At 39.7% G+C, this 23,754-nt stretch overlaps 1 protein-coding gene across 1 annotated transcript in view; it reads left to right on the top strand.

Annotated features, from left to right (window-relative positions):
* Nucleotides 1–23,754, top strand: part of epha4b (eph receptor A4b) — a 176,727-nt gene that overhangs the window by 89,788 nt on the left and 63,185 nt on the right. The window contains exons 4-7 of the mRNA XM_055203154.2: nt 5,210–5,365; nt 10,611–10,946; nt 14,317–14,429; nt 20,807–20,969. Coding sequence (XP_055059129.2) covers nt 5,210–5,365; nt 10,611–10,946; nt 14,317–14,429; nt 20,807–20,969 — 768 coding nt within the window. The remainder of the gene's footprint in view (nt 1–5,209; nt 5,366–10,610; nt 10,947–14,316; nt 14,430–20,806; nt 20,970–23,754) is intronic.

Consider the following 23,754-nt stretch of genomic DNA (forward strand, 5'->3'; position numbering starts at 1 on the left):
ACATAAATCCTATTTTATATCTACTCCATCTCATCCCTCATCCATTCTTTCCTTCCTTTGCTAACATTATTATAATGCAGCGCACAATTATCGAACGTCATAAAATTCTTCGCCCATAAAGTATTTTAGCAATGTCGTAATCAAATTCCACACACGAGCGCCACTCGGTAAATTAAAATAACGATTACGTTCATCTCATAAACAATGCGAGTGGATCGTTTTCACAATCTTTCACCTCTGCAAAGCGTCATGTTTTCCATGTTCTTCTGTTCAGGAATCATATCTAAAAGCTATTGATTGCCATAAACAAAGAGCTGGAGTCAGATGGTATGAATTTTTAATGGGGCAAACCTCGTGGAGATATCCGAGATGTAGTTTTTGTTGCGTTCGCTTCCCCTTGCCCTGTGATTTACTACCTAAGCATGAGTTGTTGGGTGGAGCGGGCGTTATGTTTTACATTTCCTGTCATGATTTTGTTGTTCTTTTCTTTGTTTTTGTATTGTAAAAAGCACTATATAAATAAAATGTAATATTGCTACTGTCAAGGAGAAAGCTCTATATCAGGTGTTATCAAACTGTGGGTCGAGATCCACTTATGGGTCACACAGTGGGATAAGGTGGGTCATGCAAAGTCACTTGGCGCTTGCGTGAATGACATTTTAGTCCAATTAATGACTATAGCAAAGATATGATATACTATATGTTATTTTGATAGCATTCAAACTTACATTTAATTCATTGCTAAAATGAGAAACTACTCACTTTTCATATTTCCAATTAAAAATGGTTGGTGGGTCACAAAATAAAAGGTTTGGAAACCCTTGCTCTATATTTAAAGGGGATATTTCACAAGACTTTAAAGATGTAAAATAAATCTTTGGTGTCCCCAGAAAATGTATGAGAAGTTCTAGCTCAAAATCCCATATAGATAATTTATTACAGCATGTTAAAATTGCCACTTTGTAGGTGCAAGCAAAAATGTGCCATTTTTCGGTGTGTCCTTTAAAATGCAAATGAGCTGACCTCTGCACTTAATGCCAGTGCCGTGGCTGGATAGTGCAGATTAAGGGGCGGTATTATCCCTTTCTGATATCACAATGGGTGCCAGATTTCAATTACCTATTTTTTCACATGCTTGAAGGGAATGGTTTACCAAAACTAACTTACTGGGTTGTTCTTTTGCACGTTTTCTAGGTTGATAGAAACACTGGGGACCCAATTATAGCACTAAACATGGAAAAAGTCAGATTATCCAGATATGTCCCCATTATAGACTGTGTGTTATATAAAAAATACTGATGTCAGAACTATGTGAGGAACCTTACTGTTGTTGTGTTTATTTATGTTTCCTATGAGAGATATTCGTGTGTGACACATCATTAGCGTTTGACTGAAGTATCTTCAGGCACCGGTTCTGGTTCTCTTTTGGCTCTACATACTGTAATATGAGGACTGCTGTGGATGTGTTGTTAAACTGCACTGTGAAATTGCAGTGTATCTACTCGGCTCTCACTTACACCTGTAAAAACATTCAAAGAATATCTCCTCTCACACCAGCTTTACTAAAGCCCAGTCATAATTTCATCCGTCAGCCCCATTCATTTTAAACATTTAAAAGAATGTTAACTTGCGGCCGAGTCTGTCACTAACATCTCAAAAATGTTTGGATCAATCTAAGGGAAAGTAAATGATAGGATTTACGTTTTTGTGTGTACTATCCCTTTAAAGAAGGCCTGTATAATTTGTGAGGTTTAGGGTCTCCAGGCACTGCCGTTCAAATAAACATTGGGCTTCTCTAAGCAGCATGACATAAACATGTGCAATTTCCACTGTTTCGCTCTGATTTGCAAGATAATTTAGGTTAGGCTGTATGCACGAATTACGACCATTCAATCCTTAGCCCGCTGTATTTTATTGCAACTGCTTGGGTTGCGGTAAAACTCGGCCTTTGAAAGTCATCTAAACAGATGCGGGAGGTCACACTACTTCACTCAGCCAAACTTTGAAAGTCTTTTGAAGATTGTTAGCTAAAGGGAATTTCCTGCGGTCGCGAGGGCCTGTGTACAGTATGTTTGCTCCAGATTTGTGTGCGTGTGGTCAGAATGCCTGTGAGTTCTGATACCGCCATGGACCGGTGCCAGCAAGTGGAGCCAGGCAACCCACTTCAGCAGTCCAAACCTCTCCAGTCCAGGGGCAGAGTGCCCAGCTTTCACCCCAGACACTCAGCCTCTGATTAGGCTTCCTGAGAGCAGAGCTGCCCCTTTTTCACCCTACTCATCTCTGTTTCCATCTCTTTCTTCTTCTCTCTTCGGCTTTAACAACCCAACAAAAGGCCCAACACACTCAAGCCTAACAAACCCTCAAGCCTAATTTGAACCAGTTTGTTTACTGTGACTATTTAGAAGGCAATAAAATGAATCTAAGAGACTTTTCTTTCGAATCAGAGCTGTGAAATGGAGGGATTGCTGGTTCAATCAGCTGGTACTATTCTTTAGTGAAAGTGAGGGGATTGTCATCGCGGCTTGTAAGTTAGAAACAGCGCGCAGCTGGCGTGTGGAAACGGCTGGATTTTTGGGGGCATAAACACCGCATCTGGCCCATCTTTGTTTTGCCTGTTAAACTGTCCATGTTTTGCCGCTTTCCGTATGTCTTCTATTCAAAATGAACTAGACACTCACCAATCGCCATTGCGGCGTCCAGCCTGAAAGCGTTTTTAATGGGACACTCCACTTTTTTGAAAATATGCTTATTTTCTAGCTCCCCTAGAGTTAAACATTGGATTTTTACCGTTTTGAAATCCATTCAGCCGATCTCCGGGTCTGACGGTACCACTTTTAGCATAGCTTAGCATAATCCATTGAATCTGATTAGACCATTAGCATTGCGCTTAAAAATAACCAGAGTTTTGATATTTTTCTTATTTAAAACTTCTGTAGTTACATCGTGTAGTAAGTCCAACGGAAAATAAAAAAAAAGAAAATTTCTGATTTTATAGTCTGATATAGCTAGGAACTATACTCTCATTCTGGCGTAATAATCAAGAACTTTGCTGCCGTAACATGGCTTCAGCAGATGCAATGATATTACACAGCACCTGAAAATAGTCCCCTTGGTAATAGCTGGGGACTATTTTCGGCCACTGCGTAATATCATTGCACCTCCTGCAGCCGAAATAGGAAAAACCTTTTGGTCATTTTTGGGCGCGATGCTAATGGTCTAATCAGATTCAATGGATTATGCTAAGCTATGCTAAAAGTGGTACTGTCAGACCCGGAGATTGACTGAATGGATTCTAAGTAAAAATCAAAAATTTAACTCTAGGCGAGCTAGAAAATTAGCAAAAAAGTGGAGTGTCCCTTTATATTATGTATTTAATATTTAATAATACTGTTTAAAGCATCATGCGGGACGGATTGGACACTTCTGTAGGCCCTTGTTAGACCCGCGGGCCATATGTTTGACACCCCTGCTCTAAACTTTTAAACGGTAGTTTACTTTATGGAGAAAAAACTGTTTTATTTTCTTAAATGTGATAAAATTGTACAAAAAAATATTGTTTTTATTTAAGATCACAATCCGTTCTGAAGCAAAGAAAGTAGGTAGTGAGCATCATAAGAATGTAAAGAAATCAACGTCCAGATTGGATCATCGCATGCATGCCGAGCCCGTCGATCTTTCCTGGGTGTGGATTTATGGGTGAGGAGGGGAGCTGCGTGCCTTGATTAAATCTGTGACCTTCACCGCTCGCACAGGCAATCAAGCCGAGGATAAATTCATCATTGCATTGATCCATCAATTGAATTGCGTTTCCGACACTAGCGATAGCTTGACCTCGGCAGCCAGCAGGATTGTCTAATTTGCTCGTGGTGCAGATTGCAAGCGCTCTCGCCTTAACTGCACCGTGGATTTACGTCTCTACCCCTGAGACGCGCCATCACAAACCGCTTCCTCCCACCACCATCCCCTCAACGAGTGCCAAGCAGCAAGGCAATCAAATAAATATGCCCTTTTCAATTCATTAACATTCACACCGGCCTCTGAATTTACATACATTAGAATATGCAGAAGCCTGTGTGGTGTTTTTTTTATGGGCGCCTTGAGCTAGCACGCGGCTATTGCCGTACTAATGCCTTGCCTTTGCATTTTACTCCTTCGCAAGCTCCCTCTCTCTCAAGCCTGTGTTTATGTAAAAGCTACGCATTCCTAATTGGGTAAAAGGCTGAATCCTTCCTCGCGTTTTAGCTCGGCTCCTCTGAGGGGCTGAAAAATTGGGTCATCCATTGGGGCTTTGATGCAAACAAGTGAATGTGAGACGCATATGCAAAAAGATGAGATTCATCCTGCCAAAAATGCCCACAAATTGGGAAGGTGGTCGTGTTGTCTTTTTTAGATTGGTAAACGTATTCGGTTTGTATCTTGGGGAAGGGATATTGTGGGATGTGAATTCAGGTCTCTGGGATGTGTTTGGGTTCTGTGAACTCCTTAAGGGATGCTCTGCTACTAGAAACTATTTGTAATTCCTGCACTCAAGCTCGTTTTTCTCCGCTGGTTATTTAAGTCCGTGTCGACTGACCCATTTTTACAGAACTTGGGATGTCGTAACATTCCAGAAAATAAGAAATGGCAGAGTATTTAAGTTTAGGCAAAGCAAGAAAGAGAACATAAAAAGCTTAAACATAGAGTGAAGGGGGTCGCACACCGGACGAGAAGCGCAGCAGAATACATTATTTTTTATGAATGTTCGCACACCGGCGACGCCTGGTGGCGTCTGTCAGCGACTGTCCGCTGTGACTCAGGACGCTGATCAAATCCCTTTCGCGCCACGAGCAACATAGTGACATCATATTTGTTCCAAATCTTTAGCGATTAACATTAGCTGCTAGCGTATATTTTGCATTTTTAAGTAGACGCTATCTAACTAAGCTTGCGCTATTTAATGTACACTTCCGGTGTACAATACCTCCGAGTTGTCCTAGACGCGACGCAATGCTTTTCGTCCGGTGTGCGACCCCCTTGCGAGTGATCGACCTGGTATACTATCTTGATCAACTTGTATAGAGAGTTGTTAAACCACCCTTTGTTTTAAATGGCTATCGTGATTTAACTATATTGGCAACTTTAGACTGATACTGTATGACTTGGTGTCTTCAAGCAGGGCTTTTTTACATATGTATTTAATATTTTCTCCTCTTATGTTTATGTCTTCCAGCCTGCAGGCCAGGAACCTACAAGGCCACTTTGATGGAAGCGTACTGCACCAAGTGTCCTCCTCATAGTTATTCCCATCAGGAGAAGGCCTCCGAGTGCTCCTGCGAGAAGGGATTTTACAGAGCTGACATGGACCCACGGTCAATGGCCTGCACTAGTGAGTGACCCAACAGACAATTATAAATGGATGGATGGATGGAGAAATGCATAGATTTATAGATTGATGGATGGTAAAAGGATAGATTTATAGATGATTAATGAATAGAATAGATAGATGTTGAATGAACAGATAGATATATGTAGTTATGCATGCATGAATGCATGGATGGATGAATAAACAGACATATGGATAAATGAATAAAGGATAAATGGAAACAGGACAGATGTCTGAGTGAGGCTTGTGGCTGTTTTCCTTATTTATTCTTATAGACTAACCGCCATACATTTTCACCTCCATCACTGTCTTATTATCAGACATCACATGAGATTGGATGTTTACTTCTACATTTACACAATGGCTGAGGTCACCTTACACACAACAAAAGAGAAATCATGGCCTGTATGTTCTTTTACAACACTTTGGAAAGAAAGAAAGACCTTCATTATCAGGCTCACTCATCTGATTAAACAAATCATGCATGCAGCAAAACATATGCACGTTTTTAATGACCTCCGATTGTAATATTGAACAGCACGGACGCACGCAAACTATTGTCGCACCCCAAAATAAACACACACTCACACCTCGCTTGCCTAATGTAATGATGAAATAAATTAGGGCAACAGCAGCGATACGAGACTGCGTTTATACATGGAAATCATGTGCCGGGAAATAAAAATGATGCGGTAATGTGATTACTCAGATAGCGGTCATAAATCATGCACATGCATGTGAAAATATGGAAATACATCATATTTACCTCCTCTATCCGATTTACACTATGTATTTTTATGTTAAAATACTAGCCTAAGTTTAATATTGCATGGAAAATATAAAATAATAATATAGTATGTTGACTTAATGTAAACACTCTGTGGTTATTAGTATTAATGTTTGTTTAAGCATTCGACCAATAATGTGAGTTTGGGCTGTGGCTGCTACAAACAATGGAAGATAGATGGCAGTTCGCAACTACAGTATTTTAAATGATCTCGTAATCATTCATACATTTTTGTATGATCAGCTCTCAAGCCGGTGCCGCTAGGTTTAGGCTTAATTATTGTTTTTCCTATTAATGCTTTTTGTTTACAAATTATTTTACAAATTACCCACCAATTTGAATCTTGTAAGGAAGTTACGAATTTGTGAGATCAGGGAAACATTCAGTTTTTTTCAGTTTCATTTGGTGAGACTAGGAGCCTTGAAATTGCACATTTAAAGAAGAGACCATGAGGATGATGAAATTCACACTCAATATGAACATAGCTATAGAGTTAAGGGTGAAAATCGGTGTATTTAAACTGCACATGTTCTAAACATAATGAACCAGGGGAGTAGTTTCGGGGGGGTGGGGGTAAGGGGAGACAACCCCCCCAAAAATCAAAATTAGCAATTACAACCCCCCATTTTAATACAATTAATAAGGAAAACACAATGTACAGTTGATACTTAAAGGGATAGTTCGGCCAAAAATGATATTAAACCCCCAAAGCTGTCCGAGATGCATATGTCTATCATTTTTCAGACGAACACATTTTCAGTTATTTTAGAAAATATATTTGATCTTTCAGTTAATCAAATGTAATGTTACAGGGTCCACGTCCTTCAAGTCCAAAAAATGTGCATCCATCCGTCACAAAAGAAATCCAAACGGGTCCACGATGATAAACAAAGGTCTTCTGAGGGTAATCCAAGCCGTTTTGTTGGAGAAATATCCATATTTAAAACTTTATAAACGAAAATAACTAGCTTCCGATAACGGCGCCATCTTAGACTCCTCTGTATTCAGGAGAGAGTATCAGGGTAGTGTACGTACTTTTCTCAGCGACGTATGACAAATTTGGAGGGCGGGGGCGCAGAGCAGCAGCAGAGAAATCTCCATAAACTGCATACGCTCTCATCTTGAATGCGGACGCGACTAAGATGGCGGCATTATTGTAAGCTAGTTATTTTTGTTTATAAAGTTTTAAATATGGATATTTCTACAAAACGGCGCGTATTAGCCTCAAATGGCCTTTTTTTATCATCGTGGAGCCGTTTGGATTTATTTTGTGAAAGATTGATGCACATTTTGTGGACTTGAATGAGTGGACCCTGTAGCTTAACATTTGATTAACTGAAAGATCTAAGAAATTTTCTTAAAGGAACACGCCCAGATTTTGGGAATTTAGCTTATTCACTGTATCCCCCAGAGTTAGATAAGTCCATTCATACCTTTCTCATCTCCGTGCGTGCTGTAACTCTGTCTGACGCAGCCCCCGCTAGCTTAGCACAAAGTCTGGAAGTGAATGGCTCCAGCTAACAAACTGCTCCCAATAAGTGACAAAATAACGCAAACATTTTCCTATTTATGTGTTGTGATTTGTATAGTCACACTGTGTACAAATAACAAGGTGATATAATATGAGACACAGCGATCTTTTAACAGTATACATACTGGGAACTAAATTCTCAGAAGGCGAAGCACTGCTTCTTGGGCGGAGTGATTTGCACAACTCTGACCGAACTCTCTGCTCCTCACCAGGGGCTTCTCGGGTGCTGCGAGCAAATCACTCCGCCCAAGTAGCAGTGCTTCACCTTCTGAGAATATAGTTCCCAGTATGTATACTGTTAAAAGATCGCTGTGTCTCATATGACCTTGTTATTTGTACACTGTGTGACTATACAAATCACAACACATAAATAGGAAAATGTTCGCGTTATTTTGTCACTTATTGGGAGCAGTTTGCTAGCTGGAGCCATTCACTTCTAGAGTTTGTGCTAAGCTAAGCTAGCGGGGGCTGCGTCAGACAGAGTTACAGCATGCACGGAGATGAGAAAGGTATGTATGGACTTATCTAACTCTGGGGGATACGATGAATAAGCTAAATTCCCAAAATCTGGGCGTGTTCCTTTAAATAACTGAAAATGTGTTCGTCTGAAAAATGATGGACATGTGCATCTCGGACAGCATCGGGGTGAGTAAATTGTGGGTTTAATATCATTTTTGGCCGAACTATCCCTTTAAACCCCCCAGTGTTAAAACCAAATCTACGCCTTTGCAATGAACAGAGAGAGAGATGGATCTGCTCACACAACACACAGATACACACACCATTGAATATAACTGAATGTTTCAATTGAACAGAACTTAATTAACTTGCTCGTTGCACCCACCAAAAGACACATTTTATCTCTTATTGGCTTTAATGATCTGTAGGTTGTGCATCGTACAGACTTGCATCCTCACAGTAGACCATAAACACAGACACACACACACATCTAGACCCAGCCAGTAGATCTGGTGAAATGTCATCTGCACATTTAAAGTCCTTCACCCCAGTCCCACTTCATTTAATTATTTTCTTCATGCAGAAACACTTTTGCAGACTCATCAGACGCTTTGAGCACAGCAGAGAAAGCATCCGTCACTTTCCAAGAATAGAGCCGAGCGGGCTTGATTAAAAACAATAAGCGTCCATGTGGAATATGTGCAGACTTCACAATCTTCCTCTTTCTCCTTTGACTGCATTTTTCCCGTTCTCGTGCCACATGATCACACCAGACCCATGCCGCTGTGCAGATCCCCCGCTGAACAGAGTAGTTTAAAAAAACCTGACTGTACTGTAGTTGCAGGTCTGGCACACTATTAAAGAAAACACCTGGCAGCACTTTCCAGCACCTTGCATCCCACTCTCTCATTCTCTCATTATCATGTCCACCTGCGATGGATGGAGAGATGCCTTGCTTCAGATAAACACCCTTAATGCACTGCAATTTGATAATATGAGAAGCACTCAGCTGTAAAATGACGCATAGGAACAGCACGAGTCTTGTTTTGAAAAGTATAGGAGTTACTCTGCGGTGGAGTTATTTTTAACAAGACTTGTGTAGAGTCATACCAACTGGGTTTCTGGCTTGGTAAATAGATCAAAAGAAAGAAACTTTAGACATTGTTGCAGGAGAAACATCTGAGATTTTAAAGGTGACATTTTACAAGACGTTTTTAAGATGTAAAATAAATCTTTGGTTTCTCCAGAGTACATATGTGAAAGTTTTAGCTCAAAATACCATATAATTTATTATAACGTGTTAAAATTGGTAGGTGTGAGCAAAAATGTGCAGTTTTGGATGTGTCCTTTTAAATGCAAATGAGCTGATATCTGCACTAAATGGACTAGTGCAGATTATGGTATTATCTGACATCACAGGGGGAGTCTATTTTTTCACATGCTTGCAGAGAATGTTTTACCAAAACTAAGTTACTGGGTTGATCTTTTTCACATTTTCTAGGTTGATAGAAGCACTGGCGACCCAATTGTAGCACTTAAACATGGAAAGTGTCAGATTTTAATGAATTTTAATGTCCCCTTTAATGAAATGTATTTGCTGTTTCGTATAGATATTGTCAATCAGTATACACTAGTGATGCGCCAGTCAGGGTTTTTTCCAACCCGCGGGTCCTGCTTTTATGAAATTATGCACCACTATATACATTTTTACAACCCGCGCCACCTCGTACCCGTGACCATTAAATAGACATATTGTATTAAGCATTTGTAATGTAAATGAATAAAGGCTTAATTTCAGCCTAAAAGTGCTTGGAAACAACCATTAGATTAAATCGCCATGTAAACTGACAACAACATACATATATTTGTTCATTATCTGGTACGAATAATCCATTTAAAAAATATACTTTTATTAATTAATAAATTATTTATTTATTTATAATATTTGGTAACACTTTATTTTACGGTGTCTTTGTTACATATACTACAATTATTATAATTATATAATTATAATTATAATATTATATAATTATTATAGTAATAACAGTTTATTATGCATAATTACATGCAACTTACCCTAAACCAAACCCTAATCCTAACCCCAACCCTATAGTAAGTACATGTTGTTAATGATTATTACTTAGTACTTAAATGTATAATTAAACTGTAACAGTGATACCATAAAATAAAGTGTGACCTAATATTTTTCTAATGAAACACAATAATATGTTGGCAATGTTGTTTTTGTTGTTGTTGTTTTTCCAAAATTAAATTTTAAACATTTAAACATTTACCTTTAGATTAAAATATTTTTAGTTCATGACATTAAATTGTTTCTAAACCTTTGAATGGGACATCCATACATTCATATGTAATGTACATAATGTACATTCATACAGTATCACTACATTTCCTTCAAGTACAAACGGATAAAACTGAAATATCAAAACTTTTTCCTCTTTCTATCCCAGGGCCTCCATCAGCACCAGAGAACCCCATCTCCACCCTCAATGACACCTCTGTGACCTTTGAATGGAGTCCTCCGAGAGACACCGGCGGGCGAGGGGATGTCACCTACAGCATCCATTGCAAAAAGTGCACTGGCGATGGCAAGACATGTAACCCCTGTAGCAGCAGCGTCCATTTCGTACCCAGACAGTTCGGTCTCTCGATTCCTAAAGTGCAGATCACAGACCTGCTGTCCAACACAAACTACACCTTCAGCATAGAGGCGGTTAACGGGGTGTCCGATCTGAGTCCAACCCCAAAACAGCAAGTTACCATCAACATCACCACCAGTCAGACAGGTAGAGTGCATCAATTAAATACGGACCCAAACCATTATATACCATAAATCACATCAAGGTTACATTTAAACAAACACAAAATTTGACTTATAATGCATGCACAGAATAATTGTGTGTTACCTGGTAATCGACCCTGTGACCTTGGTGTTGCCAGTGATCTACCGGATTGTGTTTTAACCAGCCGAAACTGCAATTTGTCAGTTGTTTAGTTTTTGTTTTGTTTACTTATATAGAAACATGTTTTTGATGTTTTGTGTAATATTTCTGTGCCTGTGAGCGCAAATGGAAAATGTACCGTATATGAAACGTTCTTGCATCGTCCCTGGTTAAGACACAGTGTTGTGCTGTATATGCAAATGGAAGAGCAAAGCTAGCTGCTGATAAACAGAAAAACTACACACCCGAGGCAGTTGTTTTTCAGTAAAAAAGTCCTCATTAGATTTCCTTAAACAAACTCTGAATATGATTTGAAGGTATTTTTGTAGTCGGCATGTGTCCTGTGTTTGAAGAAAATGGTAAACAGTGTCTCTTTTCTTCTTTACCTCTCCTACTCCAAACCTTTACGCTGACAGTGAAGGTTATCTTTTCATTCCATGAGAGCTTTCAGAACTCTCAAATATTTGACAGCCCTTGTGTCTGCTGTGCGAGTCCTATGATGCACTGTATTGTGAATTTCTAGCGGTTATAATAATCTGCAGAAGGTCCCGGCGACGGATGACAGACAAATTAGAATTCCGGTTCAACCAGTGGGGATCTGCTGTAAAACCGGATTCGCAGTAGCACCCACTCAGGACACACACGACCTCTTGAAGTCCATGGGATTTAAAGGCTTTAAAAAATACATGTCATCGAAAAACCGTATCTACACTCAGGTCTCGTACTCAGAGTCCGAAATGTGCTGAACGCACAACTGTCCTAACGAATTTGTGTCTCCGTCTCACACCCCTGACAAAATCACCGGGGTCAACGCCAGTGCTGGTGTGTTCTCATTAAATGTGTGTTTGTGAATGTGTATATGATGGGCATCGGGTCTTGTGTAAGACTCAGACTGAGTTATTAAATATGTATGAATCTGTTCGGGGTGTAGAGCAGGGCTCTTGAGCAGAACGAACACATGCTGAGTGAGAGAGATGATTTGTGTCAGTACAGGGTCAAAGATCGCGATGATTTATACATTCGGGACATTAGATACTGATCTAAGCTGAATTTGAAAATAAGAAAGTTTAAAGATTTAATGCTGACCTCAAAATGCACATTTAAGGTGTATGCTAATACAAAGAGTTCTCCCAAATGGCTTTGTTTCTTGATGCCATAAAAATGAGAGAATTGTTTATTCTCTAGTGGTTTATATAACATTCTGTAATCTTTACTGTATATCCAAGTACTATACAGTCAACTCTATTTAGTGCTATATAGGATGGGGCAGTAGAAACCATTACCAGATTTTTAATTCTGTTTATATTTATGTTCCGTAATGGCCGTTTTGGCTTCAGTTTTTCATAAATTGGGTAAATTTTCTAGTGGATAATCGCGGCACAGCAAATTAACATAAAAATTCATCAGGAACACTTTTTTATGCAAATGTTTTCTCTTAATTGACGAGATAACTTGTCAATGGCGGGAAAAAAGAGTTAAAAAGTCTTCACGTTTGTCTACGAGATCTTTCCGGCATGTGTGTGAACAGATGCACAGATTCGGAAAAATGGATTGGCAGTGTGACTGAACCAAAGTCAAACGATTCCGGGACACAACCCGGACACATTTTCCATGTATTTTCCGTAATCTCTATTTGAAAAGGGCTTCTCTCTCTCCGTCTGCAGACATCTCTCAAGGTTCGTATTTTTGTATTTTTAAAAACAATATAAACAGAAGCAAAAAAATGAAATATATCGCTACCGTGAAATAAAATACTCATTTCGTGAAATGGATTTACGATATAAAGCTATACAGCGAAAAATAGCTTATGGTTCAGGAATACATGATTGTGATTGGTCAGGTGCAATAGACTGTGACAAAATATTTCGTATAATAGGGCTGAATATCTTTTGCAACACACATCTAAAAAGAAATAAAAGCAAATAATGTCGGCTTAATGCTGCGTTCAGTCCAGCCGTGGTAGAGGCGTCAAGCGCGAGTGATTTCAATGTTAAGTTAATGTAAAGATGCGTTGACGCGTGTCTGGAGGTCTCGTGGCACAAATGAGGTGTTTAGCGTGCCGCGGCAGACGCGATTACGCCTCATTAGACAGGTGAATGGCACGAATCGAGCGTTGCCGCGGCCAATGCGCGAGTTGAAAATTTTGAACTTTGGGGTGAAAACGCTCCGCGTTAACCAATCAGGAGCTTGCTGTAGTAGAGAGGTGATTACAGGAAGAGAGCGGAGTCGCAGAAGCCCATCCCATGATGCAAATTTTCGTGTGAATGTCTCGAATGACTAGACTTTCACGCGGGTATGAAGCAAGTACACTCAAAATGTTCAAGCGACAAACTAGATGCGGTAGACGCGAATTTGACGCCTCAAACGTGGCTGGTGTGAAACCAAGGTTACATTGGAAAGACCAGAAATCCAGGAAAACCTGGAAATATAAGAATATTGTGACCCAAAACACTAATTTCTATTGTAAATGTATTTTTTTATAGTCAAGCAAATTATTTAATATAATCAGCTATAAGTTGCTTTTTATGAGTGCAGTCTTCATAAAATTATTTTTAAAGTGTAGTCATTAGCAATTTATGGGCAGGTAAGATGAATATGTATGTATGAGCTGTGATTTCAAAAGCTGTTTTGAGCACAAAAGAGGTGAAGGACACCAGGTTACATCCAACCATCTGACCAGATATCAGACCTGCTGTCTCTTTTTCTCTCTCTCTCTCTCTCTCTCTCTCTCGCTGTAGTGTAGAAAGGTGAAGAGATACATGGTAGAGAGAGTGAGTAGAGGTGTTAGACTGAAGCCAGCAGGTCATGGGTTTTCAGGGGTGTAATTACCTGCTGGTGTGCGTCTCTCTCTTTCTCTGTCTCCTTAGACAAAGGTTTCACAGCAGTATGTGTGTTAGCACGTGTGTATGTGTAAAGCACTTGAGTGTGTGTATAGGGGGATTGTGACCATTGATTTGTAGCAATTGAAGTGTAACTGAAAAACTGTGTGACCTGAGGAGCTGTGATTGAACTGAGGTGGTCTTGAGTACCTGTTGACACACACAGATATACACACACACGCACACACACACACACACACACCATTGCGTGTATTCTTAACATGATTGCCTCTTTATCCCGAGGGCAATCACTTGAATGCACATCATCACATTGATCTGCTGTGCCCGCTTCTACTTCTATCTCACTTATTGTCTCACTGTCTCTTTGTTTGTAGTGAATGTAGTCCTGAAGGAGAGAAAAAGTAAAGACAGTATCACACTGGCGTGGCAGGGACCCGACAGACCCAATGGAGTCATAGTGGAGTATGAGGTCATCTACTTTGAGAAGGTAAATATTCCTTTCCTTTGTCGTCCTTGTCTTTCATCACCTCTTATTTCAAGATCCTTATTCTTCTAGTCTTATCTTGTTCTGTCTCAAGAAACATGTTTCTCCTGGCATTTTCTCTCCTCTTTTCTCTCTTTCCTTTCGTCTCCATTCCAAGCCTTACCTCTGTTCTTCTCCTCTCTCATCTCCTCTTCTCATTTCCTCCCCTTACCTCTGCTCCTCTTCCTCCTCTTCTCATTTCCTCCCCTTACCTCTGCTCCTCTTCACTCCTCTCTTCTGCTCTCTTTTTCTTCTGTCTCCTCTCCTCTTCTCTTTTCCTCTTCTAAATTCTGCTCACCTTTACTCTGCTCAGTTCTCCTTGAGTTTTTTTTTCATTTAATTTTCTCTCCTCTCTACTTTTACCTCTCCTCTTATCTGCTTATGTCTCCTCTGCTCTGTTCTCCTCTCCTTTTTTCCCATTTCTCTCTTTTCTACTCATTTTCATCTGCTCTGTTCTCCTCTCCTTTTTCATTTTCTCTCCGCTCTATTCCTTTTCATCTGCTCAGTTCTCCTCTTCCCCTATCGTGTCCTCTCCACTTCACTCCTCACCTCTGTTCTGTTTTTCTTGCCTCCTCTCCTCTTCTCTCCTCTCATCTACTTCTTTCCTCCGCTCAGTTCTCCTCTTATCCTTTCAAGTCCTCTCCACTTCACTCATCTGTCTCCTCTTCTCCTTTCCTCTCCTCTCATCTGCTCACGTCTCCTCTGCCCTGTTCTCATCTTCTTTTTCCCTTTTTTTCTCCTCTCTACACCTTTCCTCTGCTCAGGTCTCCTCTTCTCCTTTTGAGTCCTGTCCACTATACTACTGTCCTCTGCTAAGTTTTTCTTTTGTCTCCTCTTCTCCTTTCCTCTCCTCTCTTCGGCTCCCCTCTTCTCTGCTCTGTTATCATCTCCTTTTTTCCTTTTTTTATCCTTTTTCGTTCCTTTCCTCTCTACTTCTTTCGTCTGCTCAGTTCTCCCTTTGAGTCCTCTCCAATTAATTCCTCTGTCCCCTTTCCTCTCCTCTCATCTGCTCACGTCTCCTCTGCTCTGCTCTCCTCTTCTTTTTTCCTTTTCTCTCCTCTCATCTACCTCTTTCCTCTGCTCAGTTTTCCTCTTCTCTTTTCGAGTCCTCTCCACTTAACTTCTCTCCTCTATTTTTCTTCTGTCTCCTCTTCTCATTTCCTCTCCTATACTCTGCTCACCTCTACTCTGCTCTATTCTCCTTTTGATTTTTTCTCATTTCCTCCTCTCTACTCCTTTCCTCTGCTCAGTTTCTCCTGTTCTCCCTTCGATTCCTCTCCACTATTCTACTCTCCCCTGCTCTCTTTTTCTTTCGTCTCCTCTTCTCCTTTCCTCTCCTCTTCCTTTTCTCTCCTCTCTACTCCTTTTCTCTGCTCAGTTTCCTCTTCGGCTTTTGATTCGTCTGTACTTCACTCCTCTCCTCTGCTCAGTTTTTCTTTTGTCTCCTCTCCACTTCTCCTTTCCTCGCCTTTCATCTGCTCACGTCTCCTCTGCTCTGCTCTACTCTCCTCTACTTTTTTCATATTCTCTCGTCTCTACTCCTTTCTTCTGCACTGTTCTCCGTTTCTCCTTTTGAGTCCTCTCCACTATACTACTCTCCTCTTTTCATTTCCTCTCCTCTGCTCACCTCTTCTCTGCTCTGTTATCATCTAATTGGCTCTCTTTTTCATTTCCTCTCCTATATTCTGCTCACCTCTACTCTGCTCTGTTCTCCTTTTGATTTTTCTCATTTCCTCCTCTCTACTCCTTTCCTCTGCTCAGTTTCTCCTGTTCTCCCTTCGATTCCTCTCCACTTTTCTACTCTCCCCTGCTCTGTTTTTCTTTTGTCTCCTCTTCTCCTTTCCGCTCCTCTTCCTTTTCTCTTCTTTCTACTCCTTTTCTCTGCTCAGTTCTCCTCTTCTGCTTTTGAGTCGTCTCCACTTCACTCCTCTCCTCTGCTCAGTTTTTCCTTTGTCTCCTCTTCTCCTTTCCTCTCCTCTCCTCGGCTCCCCTCTTCTCTGCTCTGTTATCATCTCCTTTGCTCTGTTTTCCTCTCCTTTTTTGTTCCTTTCCTCTCTACTTTTTTCGTCTGCTCAGTTCTCCCTTTGAGTCCTCTCCAATTAACTCCTCTGTCCCCTCTCCTTTCCTCTCCTCTCATCTGCTCACGTCTCCTCTGCTCTGTTCTCCTCTTCTTTTTTCCTTTTCTTTCCACTCTACTCATTTTCTCTGCTCAGTTTTCCTCTTCTCTTTTCGAGTCCTCTCCACTTAACTTCTCTCCTCTATTTTCTTCTGTCTCCTCTTCTCATTTCCTCTCCTATATTCTGCTCACCTCTACTCTGCTCTGTTCTCCTTTTGATTTTTCTCATTTCCTCCTCTCTACTCCTTTCCTCTGCTCAGTTTCTCCTGTTCTCCTTCAATTCCTCTCCACTATTCTACTCTCCCCAGCTCTACTCTCCTCTTCTGCTTTTGAGTCGTCTCCACTTCACTCCTCTCCTCTGCTAAGTTTTTCTTTTGTCTCCTCTCCACTTCTCCTTTCCTCCCCTTTCATCTGCTCACGTCTCCTCTGCTCTGCTCTACTCTCCTCTACTTTTTCATATTCTCTCCTCTCTACTCCTTTCTTCTGCACTGTTCTCCTTTTCTCCTTTCGAGTCCTCTCCACTATACTACTCTCCTCTGTTCATTTCCTCTCCTCGGCTCACCTCTTCTCTGCTCTGTTATCATCTAATTGGCTCTCTTTTCCTGTCCTATTTTTCTTTCCTCTCCTCTCTACTTCTTTTCCTCTACTCAGTTCTCCTTTTCTCCTATTGAGCCCCCTCCACTTCTTTCCTCTGCTCTGTTCATCTGCTCTCCTTTTCTCTCTTTTCCTTTCTGCTCAGTTTTCATCTTTTCTTAGTCTACATGAGAGGAGAGGACCTTTCCTCTGTTCTCCTTTCCTTTTTCTTTTCTCTCCTCACCTTTCTTCTGCACAGTTCTTCTTTTCTACTTTCGAGTCCTCTCCACTTCACTCCTCTCCTCTACTCTTCTTCTTTCCTCTCTTCTCATCTGCTCTATTTTCCTCTTATTTTCTCTCCACTCTACCCTATTCTACTTTACTCCCCTCATCTGCTCTCATTTCCTTTCCTCTTCTCGTCTTCTCTTCTCCTTTCCTCTCCTCTACTCTGTTCTTTTATCTCTCTTGTCTCTTCTTCTTCCCCTTTCCTCTCCTCTGTTCTCCTTTGCTTTCTCCTTTCCTTTTTCCACTCCTCCGTCCTCTCTCCTCACATCTGATCTCAACTCGTCACCTCTATTTCAGTTCTCTAATAAGATCTCCTCTCATCCTTACACACTGATTACACACATGCCTCTTTGACCTCTATTAAAAGCTGTAACGATTGCAGTTGTCCAGGCAGCCCTGGCATGTGTAATTGAGAGCTGAAGCATCATTGTGCCTTTGGGAATGAAAGCAATCAGAAGGCCTATATGCCACGGCTGACTGGTCACATACGCATACCTCTTAAATTAAGAGAATGAAGTCTGAGCTGACATCACCCTTTACTACAACACACCTGCACTGTATACACCACACACAGGCCCCCAAACTACCATATAAACACAGCGGACACACATTGAGGTCGTGCATGTTCAAAGCCCTTATTAGAAAGTATGCTTGTATTTACTAAGTGGTTTAAATAGCCCATTACAGTGATGATGTTGTAACACTTTAGTCAATGAAAGCCGATGTGTTTCATAGCCCTAGGTCAGGGTTGTGCCAGTAATTACTGTAGCCTGGGTAATTAAAGGATAATGAAAATGATGCAATGAGGGAGAGAAGTCCAGTCTATACTGTACACTGACATCATACGTTTGGAAACTTCCTGTAGGCCACACTTAGCATTAGCTTCGCATACGCATACTCAATGACGTATGTGGTTGACAAATACGACTTCCGGAAGATGCACTCCAAATCCTGGCCAGGACGCATCGCCAAAAAAATGGAACGTATGGTCACTATTATATAAAAATTTACTGAAGCACATTTACTGAAGATCATTTCAAATGATCAGTGCTATAAAGTAGATATATTGCTCAAAATAGTACAATAGTTTGACACTTTTGTTTGGTTGTTCATAAATGTGATGAACTACAACAGTGGTCATTCTGCCAGAAAAATGAAATATACGATGTCTACTCCAAGATCTATTCATAACCCTTGGAAGCATTTTTTACAGTATGTGCCATCTGTTCACATGCAAGGGTTTTATTTACATCTGTCAAACACAGATGCAATCGTTTGACCCAGTCTGGTCTGGCACTCATAGTGGTTGACGTGCGATTATGGGATGTGAGCTTAGACATAATGCACATATGGATGTCTAGCATTGGAGATTGTGTGGTGGATGTGCATTTGTTGGAACTGGAACAAACTCAGACACAAACCAACCAACTTTTCCCTCGTTCCGGGTGTGGTGTCAGGTACCAAGTAGTTCCCAGAATCCGTTTAGTAATATTATGATATTTAGAAGTTTGATTATTTTTGTTTGAATTTAACTGTTTACGGTTTCTGTATAAAATCATTCTGGATAATGTAAAAAAACATTTTGTGAAAATTTTACCCTGATATCTTAAAGGGGTGGATCAATGGTATTTCAAGCATACTGACTTGTTAACACAGTTATGGTGTTGTTTCCTCATGCTAAATGTAGGCAAAGTGTCAAAAAAGCAGTTGGACATGTTACAGAGTATTTCTGTGCCGAATGCACGTCGCCAGGGTTCGTACAAGTTTCGGAAAGTTTTTTTTTTCGATTACAGGTCCAGCTGACGTTTCAGGGGTTTCTATACGTATCACTACTTTATATGGGCACTTCTCCCGGAAAACCCCGCATACCCGTCAATCAGCGGGAGCATATTTTAGAAATGACATGAACATGTAGTGAATCATATGTTATAAGTGTTGTATAGTGTTGCATGACTCGTACTCGCTCCACCCGCCATAGTAACTCCTCCTTCTTCATTTTTTCGTACATTATCGGAAAGATTTGGTAAAGCTAATCTTTCTTGTATAGATCTGATTAAACCAAAGACTCTTTGGAGATATAAAGGATATAATACTACTCTATAGGTACTCCAGATTAACATCATAAATGCAGAAACAGCATGTGTTACGTGAGCTTTAACAAGAGTAAGGTCATATCAAAGATTAAAATAAATGATTTGATGCTCCTAATCTCATCATTAGTTTATGAGGCTTTATACTGGATTCGACCAAAAAAATATGTAAAATATGTTAAAAATAAGTTTGAAACCTTGCTTTGTCTTGTTCAGAAACAAAAACAAACAAAAACTTAATTTCTGGATGAACTCATTCACACCCATTCACTAACTCCTGCAAATTGCAATTTTCCGGCCAATCAGGAGCTATTTCAACTAGCTCTTGCCATTTTCGTATGCAATATCCCATAAAGCATCTTCTACATTATTAAAATATAAATCAGCACTCAATTTTCATAGACTCACATTCTCACATTCACTGCTGCATTATAAAGCAGATGTCTCGCTCATGTAACTGTAATCAGACCAATAATCATGTCATACAGTGTAAATTAAAGCTGTGGACTGGCCTGTTAGCACAGGATAAAAACATTAACCTAGCATCTGCCTCTCTATAATGACGATGAGTATATAACGCCTGCTGGCTACAGTGTTAACACACTGCTGAAATAATGTCCTTCATTAATCCTTTCATTTTCTATTGCTACAACGCATACTCACAATTATGCTTCTCAACACGGTGAACAACTCATGTCTTCACTCCAACATGTACCTTTATCAGTGACGGCCGGTGACTTCTTTTTTTGAGGGCACTTGATGCGAAGTTTGTCAACATGTATGTAGCCCGTCATGTGTGTGGTTCATAATTTCAAAATGTGCGTCGAGTGATCTTATGTGCATCACGTGTCTTGTCAAAATAAATGCTTGCTGCAGACGCGTCCAAAGGGTCCATGATAAAAGAGACGCCCGCGTTTGCCAGATACTTGCATAATCTCATGCGTATTTAGAGTTTAGTGTTAAGGGATCTTGTGTGTATTTTGTGAACGTGAGCGTCTCCTTTATCATAAACGGTCTTGATGCGTGTGCAACATGCACATGGTTCACATGACGCAACAAACACATATTTTGAATACATGAACAACACACGACACTCCGAACACATATTTTGAATTTGCACCCGGTCACGAGCCGTCATTGACCTTTATATACAACTAACATTCCCATGGTCAATACTACTGTACATCCACTTCTTTGCATTATTCTTGTCCTCTATCTATTATGACTACCTGTAAATGCAATTGAAAATATTTCGCTTTGTGTGTGTACCCTTGCAGAACCAAAAAAATCAGAACTATACGGTTCTGAAGACCAAAGCCCACATGATGACGGTCGAGGGACTAAAGCCGGGCACCACGTACGTGTTCAGAGTGAGGGCACGCACCGAAGGAGGCTACGGCAACTACGGTGGAGAGATTGAGCTGGAGACCAGTCATGAATGTACAGTCACAAGTTTGATTTTAATTTTGTCTGCATTTTTTTGATTTTTAGATCAGCGCATTTCTTATTCTGTGTGACCATATTGAAAGTTTTGTTAGTTATTCATTACCAAAGATCTTGGCGACCCCTTTAAACCATTAAACGAGGCTCCACCCACAAGTAGTGATGTCATGCATGAGTGATTTTATCAGAGGTGTAACCAAGGCATTGTGATATCCTGGGTGTAATAGATCAATGGTTCTCAAACTTTTTCGGCACGCAACCCCCCTTTTGTATGGTGACCCCCACTTGTGCCCTTCGTGGTCCCCCAAAGAAAATGTATGACATAAAACATTAAATAACATAAAATTTGAATTTAACAAAATATACAATGTAGTGCTGCTAGTTAGTAGCGTTGGTTATATGAGGTTTAATTACACAGAATTCACGACAAATTAATGTATTTTATAAAATATCACATAAAACTGTTTGAGAACTACGGTAATAGATTCAACAAAAGACACTTAATCTTTACTATGCCTATTCTGTAAGAATCGAAAATATTTTTATTCATCTTTCATTTTAATTACGGTAAGCTATTGTGAGTTTTTTGCACTGATCTATATAAATGACTGGATTGCGCATAGAACGCTTAACGTAACAGCGTGAGGTAAAGCCAGCGCGCAAAGTTCGAGCGGCCATCTTCGTATACCCAACCGGCAGAGGGTGTCATTGACTTCCATTTAAAATCATGATCTAAATTTACCCCCTTTACAGCGTATCAGTCACAAAAGATTCATTTTTAAGATATGTGTCTGTAAATTATTTGTTAATTCTGGTGTTATTTGCGATGTTTATGTTTTAATCGGGCAGGATAATGGATTTATAAAAAAAACGTTAAGGTGAGTGTCTGCTGCATTCTGTTAATGACATGGGTATAAATAAAGTTTTTTTTTGACATTCAGCTACACGGTCAGCGTTATTTCTCTAAATAAGTTTAGGTAACTTGTAAGTTTAGATAACATAATTACAAAACCAGCAAATTACTGCATGCACATACGGTACAAAGCATGATTATTTATTTTGATTTCAGAATGAGCACGTTTGTCATTAATATGCTGGGGTCTGTCCGCTGATCTGATACTGTAATAAAGATTAATGTATAATAACTGTTTAAAAAGCAAAATGTACAACTTTCAGTAAATAACTATGTACATGCTTAGGACGTTTGTGTTGTAATAATGTGCAGGGTAACTTCAGATATAATAACGAAGACTAGTAAAGTGATGTTTTATCATTATAATCTGATAACGTCCATTGATTTAATAGAATGTTTGGGTATACCAACATGGTGGCGCGGTGGCTTCACAATTGTGACGTCATGCGCAATCCAGTCATTTATATAGATCAGTGTTATTTTGTGTCCTATAGTTTTCCAAAGTAAAAATGTGACCAAGTGCTTTAGAGAGAAGCATCTTTATATTCCAATATTCGTTTCCCGTTTCCATGTTGAGCAGATGCTTAAGAATTCCGAGCACTACTCTGAATTCAATATGGTGAACCGGTGTGTGACTTATTTACTAAAGCCTGTGCTTATACTACCAATGAGGGAGACACTGTGTGTGTCTGTGTCTCGTGAGGACAAACAGGGCTGTGTTGAACTGACCTATGGGATCAAAGTAAAAGGAGGCACTTTAAAATCCTTCATCCAGTAAACATAGAGTCTTTGTGGCATACACCCCTAATTTAAACCACGTTACAGTCCAGAGAGCTTCTCTGGAAATATATCACAGAGCTCAGTGGACCTCATCTGCCAAGCTCAAAGTTAACCGAGTCCGGTACAGTAATTGCTCTTTTAATTATGTGAGAAATGTATAAGCCTTCGGCTCACGGTGACATTCATAAACCTCTTACATGTGTGCATTTGTGCATACGGTATATGCTGTAAATAGCGTTCGTATGTTGTTAATCTGACAGTGACAGCATAAAAGTGTCCTGTATAGCTTAGTGGTAGAGCATTGCGTTTGCACCGCAAAAGGTCATGGGTTCCAACCCAGGGAACACAAGTACTGATTAAAGGGTCAATGATGTGACGTTAATTATTTTGTGTCCATATGGTTCAATTAAATGTAAAAGGGTTAAAATTTCAAATTAAATTTGCAGAATACTTGCATAGATTCTCTTTTTTGAGGACCAAGTCAAAAATGTATTGTTTTATTTCATTTTGACAGAATATTTGGGGGATAAATGCAAAAATGTCAATGCGGTGTAACCGGTCTGTGTCAATTGGTGTAACTAGTTTTTTTTAAAAATAAATATAAATATAAATATATCCATAAAAAGTGGAATAAAATATAATCTAGTTTAGTGTAATATGATTTTTTTACATACATTTTTACATCATTTGTCAAAGATTATTTCGAAAATGGAGCTGCTTTCAGCATGTCCGGACAAATATTACAAAAACACATAAAAATTTACATTTAGAAATAACAAATAAAATTATATTTTTAAATTATTATTATTATTTTTTGATGATTACGCTTACATGCCATCAAGTTGGATCAAATATTTAATATTTCTCATTCTTTGGCGCAATTGGTGGTTACACCATTTGACATTTTCAGGTCCATTCAGTCTTAATTTCATAAAAATTGTGCAAATGTGTTTTTTTATTTGCATAAAATTAACAGATACACTCCTGGTGCATGCTTTTAAAGTTTCAACGTTTTTAAAAAGATTTTTGAATTTCTCATCTTGCCCAAAAATTTATAGCTTGTAATGCAATGTAATTCGGTTTGAATAA

This window comes from Misgurnus anguillicaudatus, chromosome 2 (genome assembly GCF_027580225.2).
Source record: "Misgurnus anguillicaudatus chromosome 2, ASM2758022v2, whole genome shotgun sequence".
NCBI lineage: Eukaryota > Metazoa > Chordata > Actinopteri > Cypriniformes > Cobitidae > Misgurnus > Misgurnus anguillicaudatus.